At 36.3% G+C, this 21910-nt stretch overlaps 4 protein-coding genes and 4 long non-coding RNA genes across 8 annotated transcripts; 3 read left to right on the top strand and 5 right to left on the bottom strand.

Annotated features, from left to right (window-relative positions):
• Nucleotides 1-588: 588 nt before the first annotated feature.
• On the bottom strand, nucleotides 589-1198 carry LOC120780074. Its single transcript, XR_005705810.1, has 2 exons — nucleotides 1107-1198; nucleotides 589-1043 (listed from the first exon to the last, which is right to left on the bottom strand). It is a non-coding gene; the product is annotated as an uncharacterized LOC120780074 (long non-coding RNA).
• A 5110-nt stretch (nucleotides 1199-6308) lies between these two features.
• On the top strand, nucleotides 6309-6977 carry LOC120780083. Its single transcript, XM_040112352.1, has 2 exons — nucleotides 6309-6801; nucleotides 6862-6977. The coding sequence occupies exons 1-2, from the start codon at nucleotides 6309-6311 to the stop codon at nucleotides 6975-6977; spliced, it is 609 nt and encodes a 202-aa protein (XP_039968286.1).
• Nucleotides 6978-7413: 436 nt separating this feature from the next.
• Nucleotides 7414-8116, top strand: LOC120780073. Its single transcript, XR_005705809.1, has 2 exons — nucleotides 7414-7768; nucleotides 7830-8116. It is a non-coding gene; the product is annotated as an uncharacterized LOC120780073 (long non-coding RNA).
• Nucleotides 8117-8893: 777 nt separating this feature from the next.
• LOC120780078 lies at nucleotides 8894-9570 on the bottom strand. The gene is made up of 2 exons (XM_040112348.1): nucleotides 9371-9570; nucleotides 8894-9306 (listed from the first exon to the last, which is right to left on the bottom strand). Exons 1-2 carry the CDS (start codon nucleotides 9535-9537, stop codon nucleotides 8910-8912), a joined length of 564 nt encoding a protein of 187 aa, XP_039968282.1. The 5' UTR covers nucleotides 9538-9570; the 3' UTR covers nucleotides 8894-8909.
• A 3130-nt stretch (nucleotides 9571-12700) lies between these two features.
• On the bottom strand, nucleotides 12701-13252 carry LOC120780077. Its single transcript, XM_040112347.1, has 2 exons — nucleotides 13166-13252; nucleotides 12701-13101 (listed from the first exon to the last, which is right to left on the bottom strand). Exons 1-2 carry the CDS (start codon nucleotides 13210-13212, stop codon nucleotides 12717-12719), a joined length of 432 nt encoding a protein of 143 aa, XP_039968281.1. The 5' UTR covers nucleotides 13213-13252; the 3' UTR covers nucleotides 12701-12716.
• A 1728-nt stretch (nucleotides 13253-14980) lies between these two features.
• LOC120780075 lies at nucleotides 14981-15520 on the top strand. Its single transcript, XR_005705811.1, has 2 exons — nucleotides 14981-15389; nucleotides 15451-15520. It is a non-coding gene; the product is annotated as an uncharacterized LOC120780075 (long non-coding RNA).
• An 881-nt stretch (nucleotides 15521-16401) lies between these two features.
• On the bottom strand, nucleotides 16402-17219 carry LOC120780081 (transcription factor Adf-1-like). Its single transcript, XM_040112351.1, has 3 exons — nucleotides 17090-17219; nucleotides 16869-17025; nucleotides 16402-16804 (listed from the first exon to the last, which is right to left on the bottom strand). The coding sequence occupies exons 1-3, from the start codon at nucleotides 17217-17219 to the stop codon at nucleotides 16402-16404; spliced, it is 690 nt and encodes a 229-aa protein (XP_039968285.1).
• A 4072-nt stretch (nucleotides 17220-21291) lies between these two features.
• Nucleotides 21292-21583, bottom strand: LOC120780085. The gene is made up of 2 exons (XR_005705812.1): nucleotides 21516-21583; nucleotides 21292-21454 (listed from the first exon to the last, which is right to left on the bottom strand). It is a non-coding gene; the product is annotated as an uncharacterized LOC120780085 (long non-coding RNA).
• Nucleotides 21584-21910: the final 327 nt, after the last annotated feature.

Below are 21910 nucleotides of genomic sequence, written 5' to 3'. Positions count from 1 at the left end.
AATATAGAAAAAAGAATCACGCGACAAAACAAACAAAGAAAATTTGTTAAAAATCCTACATATTTACTGTTTAAGATGTGGCAAGGCTCGTTTTCCTCATAATTGTAAACAATCTAACCTTTTCAACAATGAGTGTGCTAAGTGATTTTTAAATTAATAAATTTAGGTAAAATATAGCAAAATAAAAGTGAAATGTAAGCTTATTTCAAAGCTTAGAGTGTGTACTTAAATATACAAAGTAAAAAATGTGAAAAATTTTGTGAAACATAGAGAAACAACATGTTTTCTTATTGCAAATTTTTGAACTTTTAATCGTGAATATTTTAAAAAATATTAGTAATTTTTACATTATTTTTGGATATTCCTCCTCTGGAGAAGCTACCCTATCTGTACATACCCCATTTATATTTATATACCCCTCCGCCAAAGTAATCGGAATCGTGCCATTTGAGCACTTATTTTCATGACTATTATTAATATTAATCAGTATTAACAAATAAAAAAATCTTGTTTATTGAATTTTGTTGAATATACAAATTATTCTGTTTTAATTTATGGAAAATTTAAGGTATTGCATTAAAATTAATTCCTTTTATTTCAGATAGAATATTTTTGTTTTGGCCTAATTGCAGGTTAGAACTACTGAAAATATCTATGTTATTAAGAAAAGTAGCGATCGCAATAGCTATAAAAAATCACAGTGATTTAAAAATCGCAATCACTCTTTTCACTGAAACTAAAAAATCGCTATTTCGCCCATCACTAACTCCTACGTTGTTGAAATTAATAATATATAATTAACAACTTCTGTATCAGTAGAAACCTATACACATCTTTGTCCAACACGAATTAATTGGCGTCCCAAGGTCGTTTATTGTATCTAATAGAATTAAACGATGTTTTTTTAACTCCGCTGTCTTTTTTGCAAGGGCTGGGTAGTAAGAGTTTCTAACAGTTCTCTTGAAGAATTGTCGTTGAGCAAGGTATTTATTTGGCTTCTCAAAGCCAATACTTTCATAATTAATATTTTTTTTGTCGGAATTCTGAAAAACACGATCTTTAATTATAATTACATATAATCAAATATTAAGGGTTCCAAAACTTACCATTCTCGTTGCTCAACAAATAAATAAACTTGCGAATTGTCAGTAAAAACTACTCGAAAACACATTGTAGGTCCGACCGATTTAGATTCCACAATCCACAATTGTGTTTTCAGAGTCGGTCCAAATATAGTATGAGTTGCTTACAAAATGTATAAAAACGGCAATCGATTGATATCTATGATGATCTCTATAAATTACATGTCTTGTATATTCAAAATGGCAAACAACAATTCTTTTTAGTTTTGTGACCTGCTAACTATCAGGTGACAAATTTGAGACAATATTTAGTGACGAAAATCTAGATACCATTTTGAGAATAGGAACTTGTTACAAATTGATATTTTGCTTCAGAATATCTCAAATAGTGACTGTTCGGAGCAGCTCCTTTCACAATGGAACTACCAATAATGAGTAGCAATAATCTTAAGTTATTATTTATACTTACGTTTTACTAAATTTATACACACACATATATTTCACCCACTGTGGTGAGAAAACATTGTAAATATTTAATATTAATTGTTATCTGGTCACTCTAATTTTGCATATCCACCACGGCATTACTCGTTATTCTAATTCCTCATTTCCCTTTATCCTTTAACAGCGTGATCGCTGCGTGTGTTTATTGGTGATAAAGTAAATCTTAACATTAAATATCAAACTATTAGTTCGTGCGCCACCGTGCTAGTATAATTTAGAGGACATATTTTAAGGTGAACAATCGATAAATCAAACTCGTGGTTTAAAACCTATTTGATTTGTGGCAAAATAGTGGCGTGATTTCTAGAAAGCGCTTATACGGTAAATTTGGAAATTAAAGTAAAATTGACCGGTCATTTCTAACGTAACTTAAAACCATAGGCACTGTTTATCGGGTGCCGCTAGTTTCTTCAACGGTTCAGTACGGTTATACTTTGCCGCGCTGATCACCCAACTTCGTTAATTTTTAATTGGTTAATTTTATTGTATATGTCGTTAAACCAATCAATCGGTGGTACTCCAGCTGCAGACATTCCTGCAAATGAGAGTCCCATAAGTCAACATTCACCAATGGGCAGGGTGACATTTTTAAAATTGAGGACACAGGCCATGTTTAAGCGCTTTGAATGCATATGTGCTGATATGGACTCGGAGCGGTTCCAAAGCATGGACGAATATGCTTTAGCAGCAATAATTGATTCAGTTAACAAACTGGAATCTAACTTCTTGGCTGCACACACAAGTTTGGAAGAGCATGACTTTGAATCTATTGGAAGTGATTTACTTATCCAATTTGATACGAATTTGGTTCAGTTGAAGGACAACGTGAAATTGGAAAGCGTAGCTCTTCTCAACATTGTTCCACATTCAAGATGAACAGCAATGAATTCCAGCCTATTATAGTGAAAACTAATCGTTCACGTTTGCCTCAATTAACGTTGCCTAAATTCAGTGGATCCTATATATGTAGAGTGGACAAATTTCTTACAATAATTCACATCAGTCATCGATAAGGACAGCGACCTAATCGATGTGGACAAATTGCAACATTTGCGTTCCTTCTTGAGTGGTGCTGCTCTTCACAATACGATCGTTGGAAATAAATGAGGCTAATTATAAAATCGCATTAGATCTCCTCATTAAACGATTTGATAATAAACGTCTTATTTTTCAGGCACATATCAGGGAGATTTTCGGGATGGACAAAGCAGATGGTACCGTCGGCAAGCTACGAGCGTTGACTGACAAGGTCAATTCGCATATACATATGTGCGTTGCAGTCACTTGGTTTAAAAGAGCAAATAGCGGACTGCATAGTGGTACAATTTTTAACTCAAAAGTTGGACAAAGTAACTCAAGCAAAATGGGAAGAAAGTTGGTCAATAAACGAGTTACCATCGTGGGAATCATTAGCTGCATTTTTAGAACATCGATGTCGTACCCTCGAGAACGTAGAGCATGCATTACAAACACAAGCTGAAACATTTGGTAAAACCGGAAAAACTGTGAGTACACCTCAAAGAAAATCCTTTGTTGCTTCGAATAGCTTACTGGGTGTTTGTGTATTTTGTGGAAAGGCTGAACATTGAATTTATAATTGTCAACGGTTTTTAAATCTTTCGCCTAACATTCGCCAGAAAGAAGTTAAGAAACTTTTACTATGTCTAAACTGTTTAAAGAAATGCCATCAGATGCGAGATTGCAAATCTAGTTCTTGTCGAAAATGTCATTCAAAGCATCACATGCTTTTACATTTTAATCGTTTACCATCAGCTAATGGTCACGAATTATCATTAATACCAAACTCTGTCCAAGCTAATGCCATGACTGCAACGCTGCCTGACATCTCTGCTTCCCGATCTCCATCTGATGTTGTGCTCTTAGCTACTGCAACCGTTTTAGTAAAGAATCGTGCCGGAACTTTCGTACCTTGTCGCTCACTTTTGGACTCTGGATCACAGATTCACTTCGTCACAAGTCGCTTCGCAAACCAACTTCAACTGCATAAATCTAAATCTTTCGCTCCGGTTTCTGGAATTGGAGATGCAAATTTTCTTACAGATGGATACTCAGTCAATCTCGTACTAAAGTCGCAGACTTCAGATTACTCAACAAACATTACTGCTCTTATCGCTCAAACGATTACTGATAATCAACCTGGAACTTCAGTCATGACCGATGATTGGAATGTTCCTTCGAATATTCAACTAGCTGATCCTGATTTCAATATACCACAGCGCATCGATATGCTCATCGGAGCAGGACTTTTCGTCGAACTCATTTGTGTAGGGCAGATAAAGTTGGCACCTGGGTTACCCATTCTTCAAAAAACTCGACTGGGATGGGTTTTATCTGGTGGTTGGCAGCAGATCATCTATTGGAATTGATAAAGATATCCAGTTAGACAAATTAGTTCGCCGCTTTTGGGAAATTGAACATGTTCATGAACCAATCACCAAAACTTCTAAAGAAGACCTCGAGTGTGAGGAACATTTCAAAAATAATTACTCACGTCTATCATCGGGCGAGTATTCGGTTTGCTTACCCATTAAGCGCAGCTTAGATTCACTTGGTGATTCATATTTAGCTGCTAGACGCAGATTTGAGAATATCGAACGCAAACTTAGTAGAAATCCTAATTTAAAGGCGAAATATAGCTCATTCATGAAGGAATATGAGCACCTTGGTCATATGTCATTAGTTTCTGAAAGAATGATTTCCAAGTGCAGGTACTTTCTACCTCATCATTGCGTTATTAAGGATGATAGTACGTCAACGAAGTTGCGAGTTGTTTTTGATGGTTCTGCGGCCACAACTTCAGGGTTATCACTAAATGACATACTCATGACTGGCCCTACCATTCAACCTAAACTTTTCAACATTCTTATTCGTTTTCGTACCTTTCCAATTGCACTCACTGGGGACATTTGCAAAATGTATCGATGTGTTCGCGCAACACCTCCAGATAATATGCTTCAGTGCATACTTTGGCGAGATTCCCCAGAAGAAAAATTACGTATATACAAGTTAGACACTGTCACGTACGGCACCAAGCCTGCTGCGTTCTTGGCTATACGTACTATGCATCAGCTAGCATTAGATGAATCCTCATCTTACCCACTGAGCTCAGAAATCATTCTTCGTGATTTCTATGTTGATGATCTTATTTCCGCAGGAAGTTCAGTAGAGGAAGCACAACAAATCAGGCAACAAACTACAAACCTACTTTCTAACGGTCGTTTTCAGTTAAGAAAGGGGTGCTCTAACAACTCAGATGTTCTCAGCGAAACTCCTGTTGCTGATAGAGAAAGTTTTCTTCGTTTCGATGAATCCAGCGATATTGTCAAAACCCTCGGACTTGTTTGGAATCCATCGAAAGACGTCTTTTTGTTTAAATACAAGACTCAGCAAACATCGGAAAAATGTTCCAAGCGTTCCGTATTGTCTACCATAGCACGTTTCTACGACCCATTAGGTCTGATGGGCCCCACAATTACTAGAGCTAAAATTCTGTTGCAAAGGATGTGGAGAGACAAGCTCGATTGGGATGAAAGTTTACCACATTCCATATGCACAGCATGGTTAGCATTTTGCAACGATTTTGTTGATCTTCAACACACATCATTTCCGCGCTATGTTCTTCAGCCGGGCGCCACTGTTCAAATACATGCATTTTGTGATGCCAGTCTGGAAGCCTACGGCGCTTGTGTTTACGTTCGCTCAATTAAGGATGACGACATTAAAGTTCACTTGCTATGCTCCAAGGCTCGTGTCGCCCCTCTTAAAACGCTGACAGTGCCCAAATTAGAGCTTTGTGCGGCCGCCTTGCTGGCGCAATTATTATCTGAATTTAAAAAAAAAATGAATATATTTGATTGTTCCTATTATTGTTGGTCGGATTCGTCAGTGGCTCTCTCATGGCTGCGAGAGGAACCCTCCAAGTTCAACTAATTTGTTGCCAATCGGATTTGTGCCATATAACAACTAACTGAAGGCATGCGGTGGCGTTACGTTCCGACATCTATGAATCCAGCTGACATCCTATCAAAGGGCGCTACACCAAAGGAGCTCCTAAGGTCAAGACTTTGGACATATGGTCCACAATTTTTGGAAAACGTTGAATCTTCGTGGCCACAACCATGCGCACTTCATATATCTCTACCAGAAACTCGTCAAAAGGTTTTGCACGTCTCATCTGATAGACCCGACATAACTTTTTCGTTCAAATATATCAACTCGTTCGGAACAATGCAGCATATCTTTGGATACATATACAAATTTATAAAAATCGAAAAGATCACAGCTCTACAACTCACAGATATCCATCAAGGGACTCAATTGCTCATACGCCTAGTCCAAAGAGCGCAATTGAGGTCAGAAATCGTCGCCCTGAAGAAGAACAACTTTGTACACACATCAAGTAAAATCGCTTCGTTATCGCCATTTTTGGATGATTTTGGAAATATTCGAGTTGGAGGCTCGTTTAAAGAACTCAACATTAGACTTTGAGGCACGTCATCCAATGATTCTACCAAAGAATCATCCATTAACGTCGTCAATAATCATCATTTTCATCGAAAGTATCACCACGCAGGACCTCAGTCTCTACTTGCATCCATTCGTATGCAATTTTGGCCTATAGGTGGAAGAAAAACTATTGCGAGTGTTCTACAAAAATGTATTATTTGTTGGCGATCGAAACCACGCTTCGTTGAGCACATCATGGCTGACTTGCCTAAGGAACGCATCCACGCATCGCGCCCCTTTATCGTTACGGGCATAGGCTACTGTGGACCATTTTATTTCAAACCCGAAACGCGTAAGAAAGCACCTCAAAAATGCTATGTTAGCGTATTCATTTGTTTCGCCACAAAAGCCGTGTGGATGGAACTGGTGAAAGATCTTTCAACAGGCTCTTTTCTTGATGCACTTAAGCGCTTTATAGCTACTCGTGGCATACCAAGTTGCATTTGGTCAGACAATGCTACAAATTTTGTTGGCGCCAAGAACGAGCTGAAGGATTTACGAGAGCTCTTTCTTAGTGAAAATCATCGCAATCAAGTTCACGCTTACTGCCTCAATAATATGATAGATTGGCGTTTCATGCCTCCTCGATCACCACATTTCGGTGGCCTGTGGGAGGCAGCAGTAAAAATGGCAAAAAGGCACTTCTATCCCTCCGTTGGTTCATCACTTCTCGGTTTTGAAGAATTACGTACCTTAGTATGTCAAATCTCAGCAGAAATTAATTTAAGACCTCTTGTGCCACTTTAAGAAAATCCAGAAGATTGTCACTGGGACAGACGGGGTCGCAAGAGTAGCCGTTCTTCGTACTTCTACCGGCATGACGCGTCGAGCCATCAACAAACTGTGCGTTTTACCTGTCAATGATTCTTTTGAAAGTTAAACCTTTCAACGGGTGGAGGATGTTCAGAGCAGCTCCTTTCATAATGGAACTACCAATAATGAGTAGCATTAATCTTAAGTTATTAGTTATACTTAAGTTTTACTAAATTTATACACACACATATATTTCACCCACTGTGGTGAGAAAACATTGTAAATATTTAATATTAATTGTTATCTGGTCACTCTAATTTTGCATATCCACCACGGCATTACTCGTTATTCTAATTCCTCATTTCCCTTTATCCTTTAATATATTTATACATACATACATGTAAGAACAATTAAGCTTAGCTCTGCCTAATGCCGGAATTACATGTGCAGATATTCTGCGTGCAGATCTGCACTATTTTTTCCAGCCAAAACACATGTGCAATGTAAATTTTGACAATCAGCTGATTGCAATAAATAATATAAATTGAAATTTAAAAATTTTAAAATGGAAGTGGAAAGAAAAAAAGATTGCAACAATTGCTTTTACTTCTAGTTGCCCAAAAGAAATTAATTAATATTTTAAGCTTGTGCGCGATAAGTGATAAAAAAACACGGGTGTGGACGATTCCTATATATGCGGAAAATGAGAGAGAGCTGCATAGTTTTTTCAATAATTTATTCATCTATATAAAAAACAATGATTCCTCTCAGTTTCAAAAGGCTACTCGGATGCAAGTGGATCAATTTAAGCTTCTTCTAAGCTTAATTAAAAGGCGTATAGAAAAACAGTTTCATATACGTCGTCCAATACCAGCAGAATGTCGCCTGGCAATAACATTAGTGTAAGTACATTTCGTTTGTAAATTTTATAATAAATAAATACATATGTTCATCAACTCATAGATGGAGTTTGCCGCCAGATGTTGGCTTGGGCTTTTCGAGTAGGAGTATCAACAATTGGCAAAATTTTATTGGAAACATCCGCAGCCATTTGGGATGAACTTTCAGGAATATATTTGGCGTAACCAAATGAACATGAGTGGAGGGAAATAGCCGATTCATTTTACATCAAGACAGGAATGCCTCATGTTGTAGGAGCTGTTGACGGCAAACATGTCCAAATCAAGTGTCCGCGAAAATCCGGATCACTGTATTTTAATTATAAGCAATATTTTAGTATTGTGTTGTCAGCCGTTTGTGATAGCAAATATACATTCACCGCAGTAGACATTGGAGCTTACGGAAGCCAAAGTGATGGCGGAGTGTTAAAAATCAGTGGTTTTGGAAACAGAATATTAAACGGAACAATGAACCTACCAGAAGCAGAAAATCTTCCACGTAGTGCGATAAAATTCCCATTTTATTATGTGGGAGATGCTGCTTTTCCGTTGACAAAACATTTGATGAGGCCATATCCGGGAAAGTGTTTGGAAGCAAACAAAGACCACTTCAATAAATGTTTATCCAGAGCGCGGGTTACCATAGAAAATACATTTGGCATTTTAGTGGCTAGATGGCGAGTTCTCAATAATTCTTTGGATATGTTTCCCGAAAATGCCAATACCATAGTTAGAGCTACATTAATTTTACATAATTTTGTAAAGTTCCATAACGCCGAATTCTATTGTCCCAATAACTTCGTTGACCACGTAAAATGAAAGTGGCATTCTAAATTGAAGGGCAGTGGAGACAATTTGTAGCGCCATTACATCAGAGTACGATATTATCAAATCAAGCGCTAACGCAAGACGAAGTGCTTTTGATACCCGAGATTCTTCTTTAAAAATTATCTCTTCTTTAATAAATAAGTAAATAATTCAATGAATTTATTATAAAATAAATATGTTGGTTCTACGTAATCTGTATGGATTTGTATTCCTCAAAATTGTTTGTGCTGAAATAATAAAAACAACAACTACAAAATAAATAAATAACTTTGTACTTTTTTTATATACTTGGAAAGAATGAGCTTTTATTTAAAACTTATTTTTTGCGATTTACTAAAAATTGGTGGAATGTTTGAGACATTTGGAGTTGTAAATCGGACATTTCCAGGCTATTTAAGTTAGCTCCCTCCGCCTGCTTGGCAAGGCTTTCAAAAACTATTTGAATGGCGGATCTCTCCGTGCCACCGACCAACATTTCCTCTGCTAACGTCGTCACTCTTTGAAAGTCTCTATTCGAGCTTTCAAGCAATTCCTCTATTTTACGTTTCCGTCCAGTCTGTGTCTGTGTCTGTGTCTGTGTCTGTGTCTGCGTCTGCGTCTGCGGTGATTGAGGAAGCATATTTAAACTGATACTGCTACAGGCGGATTCGCCAAGGTCGCTGAGGAAGGAGTCGTCACCTTCTGTAGTCACGGTGCCATAATTGCCTTGTGTGCTGAAAATGCATATATAATAAATAATACAATTATATAAATAAAACAAGATTATACAAAACCTACTTCAAGTTTTCCATTTCAACGTCCTTTAAAAACTTCAGGCTCTCCATCCACTTCCACTTTTTGTGTAGCGAATACACGCCGCTTCCTGACGGTTTCTTTTTTAGGTCCTTATAAAATTTATCCCGTAGGGTCCGCCAACGGGCCTTTAGCTTCTCACCTAAAAACATTCAAAACATGAATAAATATAAATTTTGTGTTAGGTTATAAAATTAAAGATTATTATCTGAATTTAAAAAAAAATGAATATATTTGATTGTTCCTATTATTGTTGGTCGGATTCGTCAGTGGCTATCTCATGGCTGCGAGAGGAACCCTCCAAGTTCAACTAATTTGTTGCCAATCGGATTTGTGCCATATAACAACTAACTGAAGGCATGCGGTGGCGTTACGTTCCGACATCTATGAATCCAGCTGACATCCTATCAAAGGGCGCTACACCAAAGGAGCTCCTAAGGTCAAGACTTTGGAAATATGGTCCACAATTTTTGGAAAACGTTGAATCTTCGTGGCCACAACCATGCGCACTTCATATATCTCTACCAGAAACTCGTCAAAAGGTTTTGCACGTCTCATCTGATAGACCCGACATAACTTTTTCGTTCAAATATATCAACTCGTTCGGAACAATGCAGCATATCTTTGGATACATATACAAATTTATAAAATCGAAAAGATCACAGCTCACAACTACAGATATCCATCATGGGACTCAATTGCTCATACGCCTAGTTCAAAGAGCGCAATTGAGGTCAGAAATCGTCGCCTTGAAGAAGAACAACTTTATATACACATCAAGTAAAATCGCTTCGTTATCGCCATTTTTGGATGATTATGGAATTATACGAGTTGGAGGCCGTTTAAAGAACTCAACAATTAGACTTTGAGGCACGTCATCCAAAGATTCTACCAAAAAATCATCCATTAACGTCGTCAATAATCACTCATTTTCATCGAAAGTATCACCACGCAGGACCTCAGTCTCTACTTGCATCCATTCGTATGCAATTTTTGGCCTATAGGTGGAAGAAAAATCATTGCGAGTGTTCTACAAAATGTATTATTTGTTGGCGATCGAAACCACGCTTCGTTGAGCACATCATGGCTGACTTGCCTAAGGAACGCATCCACGCATCGCGCCGCCCTCGATCACCATATTTCGGTGGCCTGTGGAGGCAGCAGTAAAATGGCAAAAGGCACTTTCTATCCCTCCGTTGGTTCATCACTTCTCGGTTTTGAAGAATTACGTACCTTAGGTATGTCAAATCTCAGCAGAAATTAATTTAAGACCTCTTGTGCCACTTTTAAAAATCCAGAAGATTGTCACTGGGACAGACGGGGTCGCAAGAGTAGCCGTTCTTCGTACTTCTACCGGCATGACGCGTCGAGCCATCAACAAACTGTGCGTTTTACCTGTCAATGATTCTTTTGAAAGTTAAACCTTTCAACGGGTGAAGGATGTTCAGAGCAGCTCCTTTCATAATGGAACTACCAATAATGAGTAGCATTAATCTTAAGTTATTAGTTATACTTAAGTTTTACTAAATTTATACACACACATATATTTCACCCACTGTGGTGAGAAAACATTGTAAATATTTAATATTAATTGTTATCTGGTCACTCTAATTTTGCATATCCACCACGGCATTACTTCGTTATTCTAATTCCTCATTTCCCTTTTTATCCTTTAATATATTTATACATACATACATGTAAGAACAATTAAGCTTAGCTCTGCCTAATGCCGGAATTACATGTGCAGATATTCAGTGTGCAGATCTGCACTGTTTTTTCCAGCCAAAACACATGTGCAGTAAATTTTGACAATCAGCTGATTGCAATTAATAATTGAAATTGAAATTTAAAAATTTTAAAATTGAAGTGGAAAGAAAAAAAGATTGCAACAATTGCTTTTACTTCTAGTTGCCAAAAAGAAATTAATTAATATTTTAAGCTTGTGCGCGATAAGTGATAAAAAAACACGGGTGTGGACGATTCCTATATATGCGGAAAATGAGAGAGAGCTGCATAGTTTTTTCAATAATTTATTCATCTATATAAAAAACAATGATTCCTCTCCAGTTTCAAAAGGCTACTCGGATGCAAGTGGATCAATTTAAGCTTCTTCTAAGCTTAATTAAAAGGCGTATAGAAAAACAGTTTCATATACGTCGTCCAATACCAGCAGAATGTCGCCTGGCAATAACATTAGTGTAAGTACATTTCGTTTGTAAATTTTATAATAAATAAATACATATGTTCATCAACTCTTAGATATTTGGCCCATGGAGTTTGCCGCCAGATGTTGGCTTGGGCTTTTCGAGTAGGAGTATCAACAAACATCCGCAGCCATTTGGGATGAACTTTCAGGAATATATTTGGCGCAACCAAATGAACATGAGTGGAGGGAAATAGCCGATTCATTTTACATCAAGACAGGAATGCCTCATGTTGTAGGAGCTGTTGACGGCAAACATGTCCAAATCAAGTGTCCGCGAAAATCCGGATCACTGTATTTTAATTATAAGCAATATTTTAGTATTGTGTTGTCAGCCGTTTGTGATAGCAAATATACATTCACCGCAGTAGACATTGGATCTTACGGAAGCCAAAGTGATGGCGGAGTGTTAAAAATCAGTGGTTTTGGAAACTGAATATTAAACGGAACAATGAACCTACCAGAAGCAGAAAATCTTCCACGTAGTGCGATAAAATTCCCATTTTATTATGTGGGAGATGCTGCTTTTTCCGTTGACAAAACATTTGATGAGGCCATATCCGGGAAAGTGTTTGGAAGCAAACAAAGACCACTTCAATAAATGTTTATCCAGTGTAGCGCGGGTTACCATAGAAAATACATTTGGCATTTTAGTGGCTTAGATGGCGAGTTCTCGATAATTCTTTGGATATGTTTCCCGAAAATGCCAATACCCATAGTTAGAGCTACATTAATTTTACATAATTTTGTAAAGTTCCGCTAACGCCTGAATTCTATTGTCCCAATAACTTCGTTGACCACGTAAATGAAAGTGGCATTCTAATTGAAGGGCAGTGGAGACAATTTAGTAGCGCCATTACATCAGAGTACGATATTATCAAGCGCCAACGCAAGACGAAGTGCTTTTGATACCCGAGATCTTCTTAAAAATTATCTCTTCTTCTTAATAAATAAGTAAATAATTCAATGAATTTATTATAAATAAATATGTTGGTTCTACGTAATCTGTATGGATTTGTATTCCTCAAAATTGTTTGCGCTGAAATAACAAAAACAACAACTACAAAAATAAATAAATAACTTTGTACTTTTTTATATACTTGGAAAGAATGAGCTTTTATTTAAAACTTATTTTTTGCGATTTACTAAAAATTGGTGGAATGTTTGAGACATTTGGAGTTGTAAATCGGACATTTCCAGGCTATTTAAGTTAGCTCCCTCCGCCTGCTTGGCAAGGCTTTCAAAAAATATTTGAATGGCGGATCTCTCCGTGCCACCGACCAACATTTCCTCTGCTAACGTCGGCACTCTTTGAAAGTCTCTATTCGAGCTTTCAAGCAATTCCTCTATTTTACGTTTCCGTCCAGTCTGTGTCTGTGTCTGTGTCTGCGTCTGCGTCTGCGGTGATTGAGGAAGCATATTTAAACTGATACTGCTACAGGCGGATTCGCCAAGGTCGCTGAGGAAGGAGTCGTCACCTTCTGTAGTCACGGTGCCATAATTGCCTTGTGTGCTGAAAATGCATATATAATAAATAATACAATTATATAAATAAAACAAGATTATACAAAACCTACTTCAAGTTTTCCATTTCAACGTCCTTTAAAAACTTCAGGCTCTCCATCCACTTCCACTTTTTGTGTAGCGAATACACGCCGCTTCCTGACGGTTTCTTTTTAGGTCCTTATAAAATTTATCCCGTAGGGTCCGCCAACGGGCCTTTAGCTTCTCACCTAAAAACATTCAAAACATGAATAAATATAAATTTTGTGTTAGGTTATAAAATTAAAGATTATTATCTGAATTTAAAAAAAAATGAATATATTTGATTGTTCCTATTATTGTTGGTCGGATTCGTCAGTGGCTCTCTCATGGCTGCGAGAGGAACCCTCCAAGTTCAACTAATTTGTTGCCAATCGGATTTGTGCCATATAACAACTAACTGAAGGCATGCGGTGGCGTTACGTTCCGACATCTATGAATCCAGCTGACATCCTATCAAAGGGCGCTACACCAAAGGAGCTCCTAAGGTCAAGACTTTGGAAATATGGTCCACAATTTTTGGAAAACGTTGAATGTTCGTGGCCACAACCATGCGCACTTCATTTATCTCTACCAGAAACTCGTCAAAAGGTTTTGCACGTCTCATCTGATAGACCCGACATAACTTTTTCGTTCAAATATATCAACTCGTTCGGAACAATGCAGCATATCTTTGGATACATATACAAATTTATAAAATCGAAAAGATCACAGCTCACAACTACAGATATCCATCAAGGGACTCAATTGCTCATACGCCTAGTCCAAAGAGCGCAATTGAGGTCAGAAATCGTCGCCCTGAAGAAGAACAACTTTGTACACACATCAAATAAAATCGCTTCGTTATCGCCATTTTTGGATGATTTTGGAAATATTCGAGTTGGAGGTCGTTTAAAGAACTCAACATTAGACTTTGAGGCACGTCATCCAATGATTCTACCAAAGAATCATCCATTAACGTCGTCAATAATCACTCATTTTCATCGAAAGTATCACCACGCAGGACCTCAGTCTCTACTTGCATCCATTCGTATGCAATTTTGGCCTATAGGTGGAAGAAAAACTATTGCGAGTGTTCTACAAAAATGTATTATTTGTTGGCGATCGAAACCACGCTTCGTTGAGCACATCATGGCTGACTTGCCTAAGGAACGCATCCACGCATCGCGCCCCTCGATCACCACATTTCGGTGGCCTGTGGGAGGCAGCAGTAAAAATGGCAAAAAGGCACTTCTATCCCTCCGTTGGTTCATCACTTCTCGGTTTTGAAGAATTACGTACCTTAGTATGTCAAATCTCAGCAGAAATTAATTTAAGACCTCTTGTGCCACTTTAAAAAAATCCAGAAGATTGTCACTGGGACAGACGGGGTCGCAAGAGTAGCCGTTCTTCGTACTTCTACCGGCATGACGCGTCGAGCCATCAACAAACTGCGCGTTTTACCTGTCAATGATTATTTTGAAAGTTAGACCTTTCAACGGGTGGAGGATGTTCGGAGCAGCTCCTTTCACAATGGAACTACCAATAATGAGTAGCATTAATCTTAAGTTATTATTTATACTTAAGTTTTACTAAATTTATACACACACATATATTTCACACACTGTGGCGAGAAAACATTGTAAATATTTAATATTTAATATTAATTGTTATCTGGTCACTCTAATTTTGCATATCCACCACGGCATTACTCAGTTATTCTAATTCCTCATTTCCCTTTATCCTTTAATATATTTATACATACATACATGTAAGAACAATTATAAGCTTAGCTTCTGCCTAATGCCAGAATTACATGTGCAGATATTCTGCTTGCAGATCTGCACTATTTTTTCCAGCCAAAACACATGTGCAGTAAATTTTGACAATCAGCTGATTGCAATAAATAATTAAAACTGAAATTGAAATTTAAAAATTTTAAAATGGAAGTGGAAAGAAAAAAATATTGCAACAATTGCTTTTACTTCTAGTTGCCCAAAAGAAATTAATTAATATTTTAAGCTTGTGCGCGATAAGTGATAAGAAAACACGGGTGTGGACGATTCCTATATATGCGGAAAATGAGAGAGAGCTGCATAGTTTTTTCAATAATTTATTCATCTATATAAAAAACAATGATTCCTCTTAGTTTCAAAAGGCTACTCGGATGCAAGTGGATCAATTTAAGCTTCTTCTAAGCTTAATTAAAAGGCGTATAGAAAAACAGTTTCATATACGTCGTCCAATACCAGCAGAATGTCGCCTGGCAATAACATTAGTGTAAGTACATTTCGTTTGTAAATTTTATAATAAATAAATACATATGTTCATCAACTCTTAGATGGAGTTTGCCGCCAGATGTTGGCTTGGGCTTTTCGAGTAGGAGTATCAACAATTGGCAAAATTTTATTGGAAACATCCGCAGCCATTTGGGATGAACTTTCAGGAATATACTTGGCGCAACCAAATGAACATGAGTGAAGGGAAATAGCCTTATGTTGTAGGAGCTGTTGACGGCAAACATGTCCAAATCAAGTGTCCGCGAAAATCCGGATCACCGTATTTTAATTATAAGCAATATTTTAGCATTGTGTTGTTAGCCGTTTGTGATAGCAAATATACATTCACCGTGGAAATAGAATATTAAACGGAACAATGAACCTACCAGAAGCAGAAAATCTTCCACGTAGCGCGATAAAATTCCCATTTTGTTATGTGGGAGATGCTGCTTTTCCGTTGACAAAACATTTGGAAGCAAAAAAAGACCACTTCAATAAATGTTTATCCAGAGCGTGGGTTACAATTGAAAATACATTTGGCATTTTAGAGGCTAGATGGCGAGTTCTCAATAATTCTTTGGATATGTTTCCCGAAATGCCAATACCATAGTTAGAGCTACATTAATTTTACATAATTTTGTAAAGTTCCATAACGCCGAATTCTATTGGCCCAACAACTTCGTTGACCACGTAAATGAAAGTGGCATTCTAATTGAAGGGCAGTGGAGACAATTTGTAGCGCCATTACATCAGAGTACGACATTATCAAGCGCTAACGCAAGACGAAGTGCTTTTGATACCCGAGTCTTCTTAAAAAGTATCTCTTCTTTAATAAATAAGTAAATAATTCAATGAATTTATTATAAAATAAAAATGTTGGTTCTACGTAATCTGTATGGATTTGTAATCCTCAAAATTGTTTGCGCTGAAATAACAAAAACAACAACTACAAAATAAATAAATAACTTTGTACTTTTTTATATACTTGGAAAGAATGAGCTTTTATTTAAAACTTATTTTTTGCGATTTACTAAAAATTGGTGGAATGTTTGAGACATTTGGAGTTGTAACTCGGACATTTCCAGGCTATTTAAGTTAGCTCCCTCCGCCTGCTTGGCAAGGCTTTCAAAAAATAATTGAATGGCGGATCTCTCCGTGCCCACGACCAACATTTCCTCTGCTAACGTCGTCACTCTTTGAAAGTCTCTATTCGAGCTTTCAAGCAATTCCTCTATTTTACGTTTCCGTCCAGTCTGTGTCTGCGTCTGCGTCTGTGTCTGTGTCTGTGTCTGTGTCTGTGTCTGTGGTGATTGAGGAAGCATATTTAAACTGATACTGCTACAGGCGGATTCGCCAAGGTCGCTGAGGAAGGAGTCGTCACCTTCTGTAGTCACGGTGCCATAATTGCCTTGTGTGCTGAAAATGCATATATAATAAATAATACAATTATACAAATAAAACAAGATTATACAAAACCTACTTCAAGTTGTCCATTTCAACGTCCTTTAAAAACTTCAGGCTCTCCATCCACTTCCACTTTTTGTGTGGCGAATACACGCCGTTTCCTGACGGTTTCTTATTTAGGTCCTTATAAAATTTATCCCGTAGGGTCCGCCAACGGGCCTTTAGCTTCTCACCTAAAAACATTCAAAACATGAATAAATATAAATTTTGTGTTAGGTTATAAAATTAAAGATTTACCTGGAATATTCAATTTCTGAGATAGCTCTTGAAATTTGGCGTCCCTCAGGTAGCTATTTTTATAATTTCTATGACTTTTGTCATATAGGAACCGGTTTTCACTCACAAACTCAATTAATTTTTCTTCCATTTTTTTTAATCTTTTGTTTATTTTCACTGAACAGCTGAGCGCAATTTAAAATGTTGCCGGACTTTGCTCAAAAATTAATTATTTGAATGTTGTCAGCACTGCCTCTGCGCAGAGAAATTCAAATTTCACATGCCGTGCAGATCTGCATTGAGGTGCAGAATTTGAACTGTCAAATCAGTACAAATTTTTTTTCTGCACGCAGAATTCTGCATATGTAATTCCGGCATAAGCCTAGCATCATAGTTGTAGTTCGCTTTTTACATTCGATACCTGCACACGCATTATTTTCTAGTTCGTTTCTTATATTCGCTAACTGAAGGCGCAAGGGCATTTCATCTGGTAAACCACAAGCCACGTAACTTTCTATTCGTTGTATTATATATGTTTATATTAATAAATATTTTGTAAATATATATCGTCGTTGTTTTATATCGCGATTCGAAGCTATCAAAAAAGCTTGGTAGCTCAACACTCAATGCTCACTTAATTGCGCTATTAAATAGGTAGCTCTCTCATTGAAAATTGGAGATGACAGACGGCTAGACTGAAATCCTAGCAAAACAATATGTAATCGGAGGGATTTGTTGCCGCCATTCAAGACCACTTATAAAAAATGTGAAACAATGAAAATTAAAGAATATACGAAATTTAAATCTATTTTATGAAACATTTTGTAATGTGACGTATCAGCTAATATGCTTAAAATGTCTTCATTATTAAAAAATTGGTTAATTGAGAGCTAACAAGCTGAAATGACTTTAATAAGTATTGAAAGTTCAATCGTATTAAATATTGGGTGCTTTGATTTATATGTCCAAAATTTATTATTTTATATATATTAAATTGAACAATGTTTTACGAAACGCTAATTTTGAGACGCTCTCACACTGGAATAAGTTGGACATCCCTTTTTCCCTGGTCTTAAATAACCTCAAAATAGCATAGACCATTGGTAGAAACTGCACATCAGTTCAGACAATTATCAAAAAATTTGAAAAAAGAATAATAATTATTTCGGTACCAAGATCTGGACGTCCTCCTAAGTTGATACAAAGATAAATGTGGAGTTCTGTGTCCCTTGTGAAGTCAAAAGGGGATAATCGCGACCCAGGTGACCTTTGATTCTCATAGCATAGCATTATGGCGGCTAGTGTTAGCCCAATAGTCCATTCCAGGCGGTCTATCGAATAAATTTTGGTATATCAAATAAAAAGAAGTCTTGTATTTATAAAATACAGGCAAAATAAAACAAACCCTGTTATACATAAAGGCAATAAAAACCCTATTAAAAATACTTGCACAATTAATTCAAAAGACGGTAGTATATTCCAGCAGTTTAAATTGATCACTTAAGCCGTTTTTGAATGAAGCTAAGTGCAGTGTCATAACTGTTATCCAAAGAGATATTCAGTGACTGTGAATTGAGGCGTAGCAAGGTTAACCAGGCGATTTAAACAATTACCTTCAACGACTTTTTTGAAGAATGCACAATAGTTATAACTAACGTGTTGGAGATGAAGTCAACATTGGTTTTAATTGGAAAAAAAGTATTTGATATCCAGGCAGATTTTGCAACACTACATGTAGTAAATGTAGTAAAAGTTTAAGAAACAATCCAGTCTCTCGGTAAATTACAAAAAGAGTTCGATGTCAATCACAAGAAGCTAATGGCAGATATCATGGGAGAAGAAGACTATTTCCAAAATAACGAATATGGCAAAACAACGGCTAAAGTGGGATGGAATATACCAGTTCTTTAAAAAATAGCCTTTCAGAAGAAAATGCAACAAGTACAGTACAATCGTCAATATAGACTGAAGATATCTGATCGGAATCGATCGTAAAAATTGCAATTTTTAATAAGAGAATAGAAAATTTCAAATTAGAAATGGACAATCTCAGTTTCGAGACCAATAGCGACAAACTGAAATATTTGGAAACGCTATATTTGGTATGAAAAATCTGTATACTATATAACAGAAATATCAAAGTATTTTAACGAAGAAATTGATAATCTGTACAACGATATAACGAAAGAATATTACTTTTGGTACGAAGTTCCTTACGGCAGGCTTGGAGGAGATAGGGATTTTGCTGCTGGACCTAACTGAAAAAAAGTGATAGTAAAACCGTAAGAAAAAAAGTGCGCAGGCTCGACAGTCGTATACACAAGCGAGTCAGAGAACATGAAGACATAGAGAAGGTGCATATTGAATTCTGTATGATGTTCGATTGGACGGCTAACAGAGCTTATAGAATTGTAGTACGGAATTCACTATTCTCGCTGCTATTTAGCAGAAATGACCACGTGAAATGGCAGAAATACATATATGTAAAACGACTGAATTCATGCGAGAATGAATAAAGAGAAATACTTTGAAGAAAAATACACAAAGTCACACAGAGAATGTAAAAAAGCATTCTCTGAGTCACATATTTTTCTTTTTTTTTTTTGTTTATACATTGCAACTAGTTCAAATAAAAGAAAGGACTAACAAGCAACTCACGCATATTGATTATTTTGAATCATATGAACCATTTTTTCAGAAAAATGGTAAAAATTTTATTTTTTTTACAAAATCGGGAAAAATAAAATTAAAAATAATTTTAAATAAATTATTATTTCAAAAATTATATTAATTTCGACTATTATAAAATAAAAAAGAAATGTGGTGTCGTGGGACACCAGGTAGGAACGAAGTTCCTTCGGCTAATGTAGAATCGATACAATTTGCAAAAAAAAAGGAATTTTATGTAGGTTGTCTTGATATTTCTCTCAAATTTTGCTGATTAGTTTTTATTTAAGTACAGATAAGTTTTAAGAAAATTTAGGATTTTAAAATATAATGAATTACGTAAAATAAAAAATAATTCAAATTATAACTAAAGTAACAAAATATATGCCTCCTTATTTTTGTTTGACATCATAAAATTACATAGAAATAGAGAGAGAAGGAATGAAAGAACGAAAGAAAGAGGGAGAAAGAGAAAGGTATTATGCACTACTCGCTGGTGTATACGACTGTCGCATCTGATTTTTGAAGGAAAACGAATTGAAAAAATATGGCAACACAATGACACATTCAAAGCTCTAAAGCTTTTTCACAAAAGCGCAACGTAAACTTTTTCAATGGTGAAGAAATCTGCAGGGGAGAGGACACTTATTTAGAGCCCGCCTAAAAGTATGCAATTAATACTTAGAAATAAACAAGTTCGAAATGATGTTAGATATGTGATTTTAGAATATGTTTTAAAAAGTGTTAAAAAACTGCATAAGTTATTTCTAATTTCCAAAGATCTTCTTCCACCGTAATGATGCAAATTGAAAGATTGCATAATCGATGGGATATTACTTTCAACTTCTCTACGCCATAAACCGTCATGAAAATCACCATTAGAGTCCCCCCAATCAGCATAGTTGCATGCAATATACGAAGATGCATTAACGTTGTTAAACATAATAAAATAATGTAAGGCAACGCACGCGAAAACAATTTTTTCTGCATTTTCAGGAAATTGATGTAATGTTGTTAGTAAAACTCGCCAACGCGCTACTAGTATTCCAAAAGAGTTTTCAATTGTGAGACGAGCTCTTGATAACCTTTTATTAAACACCTCTTTTTCATTTGGTAGTATTCCCCCAGGATATGGGCGCATTAAATTTATCCCTAAAGGAAAGGCAGCATCACCAACGAAGAAGTGTGGAGTTTTTAGTTGCGTATTTGGTAAGTTTTTCACTGGAGGGATGGGAAGTTTATGATCTAGCAACCTCTTTCCCAATCGACTCACTTGAAAAATACCTTTACATGTAAAGAGAAACAATATTATTAATAAAAAAAAAATGCACAATTATAAAAGTCCTCGCCACCATCACTCTGACTTCCATATGCACCAATATCTATATAGTTAAACCGATATCGGGCATCACACACTGCTAACAACACAATAGAAAAAAATTTTTTGTAGCAGAAAAATTGACTACCGCTTTTAGGTGGGCATCGAATAGCGATGGGAAGCACCCATCAATAGATTCAACACAGTTGGGCATATTCCACAGTTAGCAGAAGTCTTGAGAAATTTGCTTGAAATCTTCTTCATTAGGCTCAGATACATAAACAGCGCCTAACTTTGTCCAAAGGACTTCAGCTGTCTCCAGAATAATGCGCCTAACCGTTTCCTTCCCCAGTTGAAATGACCATGCCAACGATTGAAACGAAGTTCCTTGTGACAAATATCTTTAAGAAAAAGAAAAAAGAATAACACATAATAAAAATATATTAAAATGAACAAACTTACTGTAATGTCAAAGCTAATCGACATTCCGGTTGCACAGACTCCCTCAACGAATTCTTTTTTAAAAAGGGGTGTTGCGTCAAGCGACTTATACGAATATATGTTCAATTTAAAATGAAAATAAAATATGAAATTAGAATTAATTACTTTTTTTGAAATGCATGTTATATTCGAATTATACTTTCATTGTACTTACCCTAATAATATTCAAATATACTTCCCACCTTAATCTATTACTTTAAGTTAACGAAATGAATTATACTTACCTCCTTTTTGTACATACATACATACGCTAACATTCCAACTGTTTTTCCGTTAGCTTTAAGATTTAGGCTAAGTCATCTAGTTGCTGAAATAAAGAAATGAATTATAATTAGACCGCACTTGAACTCGCACGC

This window comes from Bactrocera tryoni, unplaced genomic scaffold (genome assembly GCF_016617805.1).
Source record: "Bactrocera tryoni isolate S06 unplaced genomic scaffold, CSIRO_BtryS06_freeze2 scaffold_138, whole genome shotgun sequence".
Classification (NCBI taxonomy): Eukaryota; Metazoa; Arthropoda; class Insecta; order Diptera; family Tephritidae; genus Bactrocera; species Bactrocera tryoni.
The sequence above is the reverse complement of the archived record's forward strand: the minus strand, read 5'-3'. Positions and strand labels throughout refer to the sequence as shown.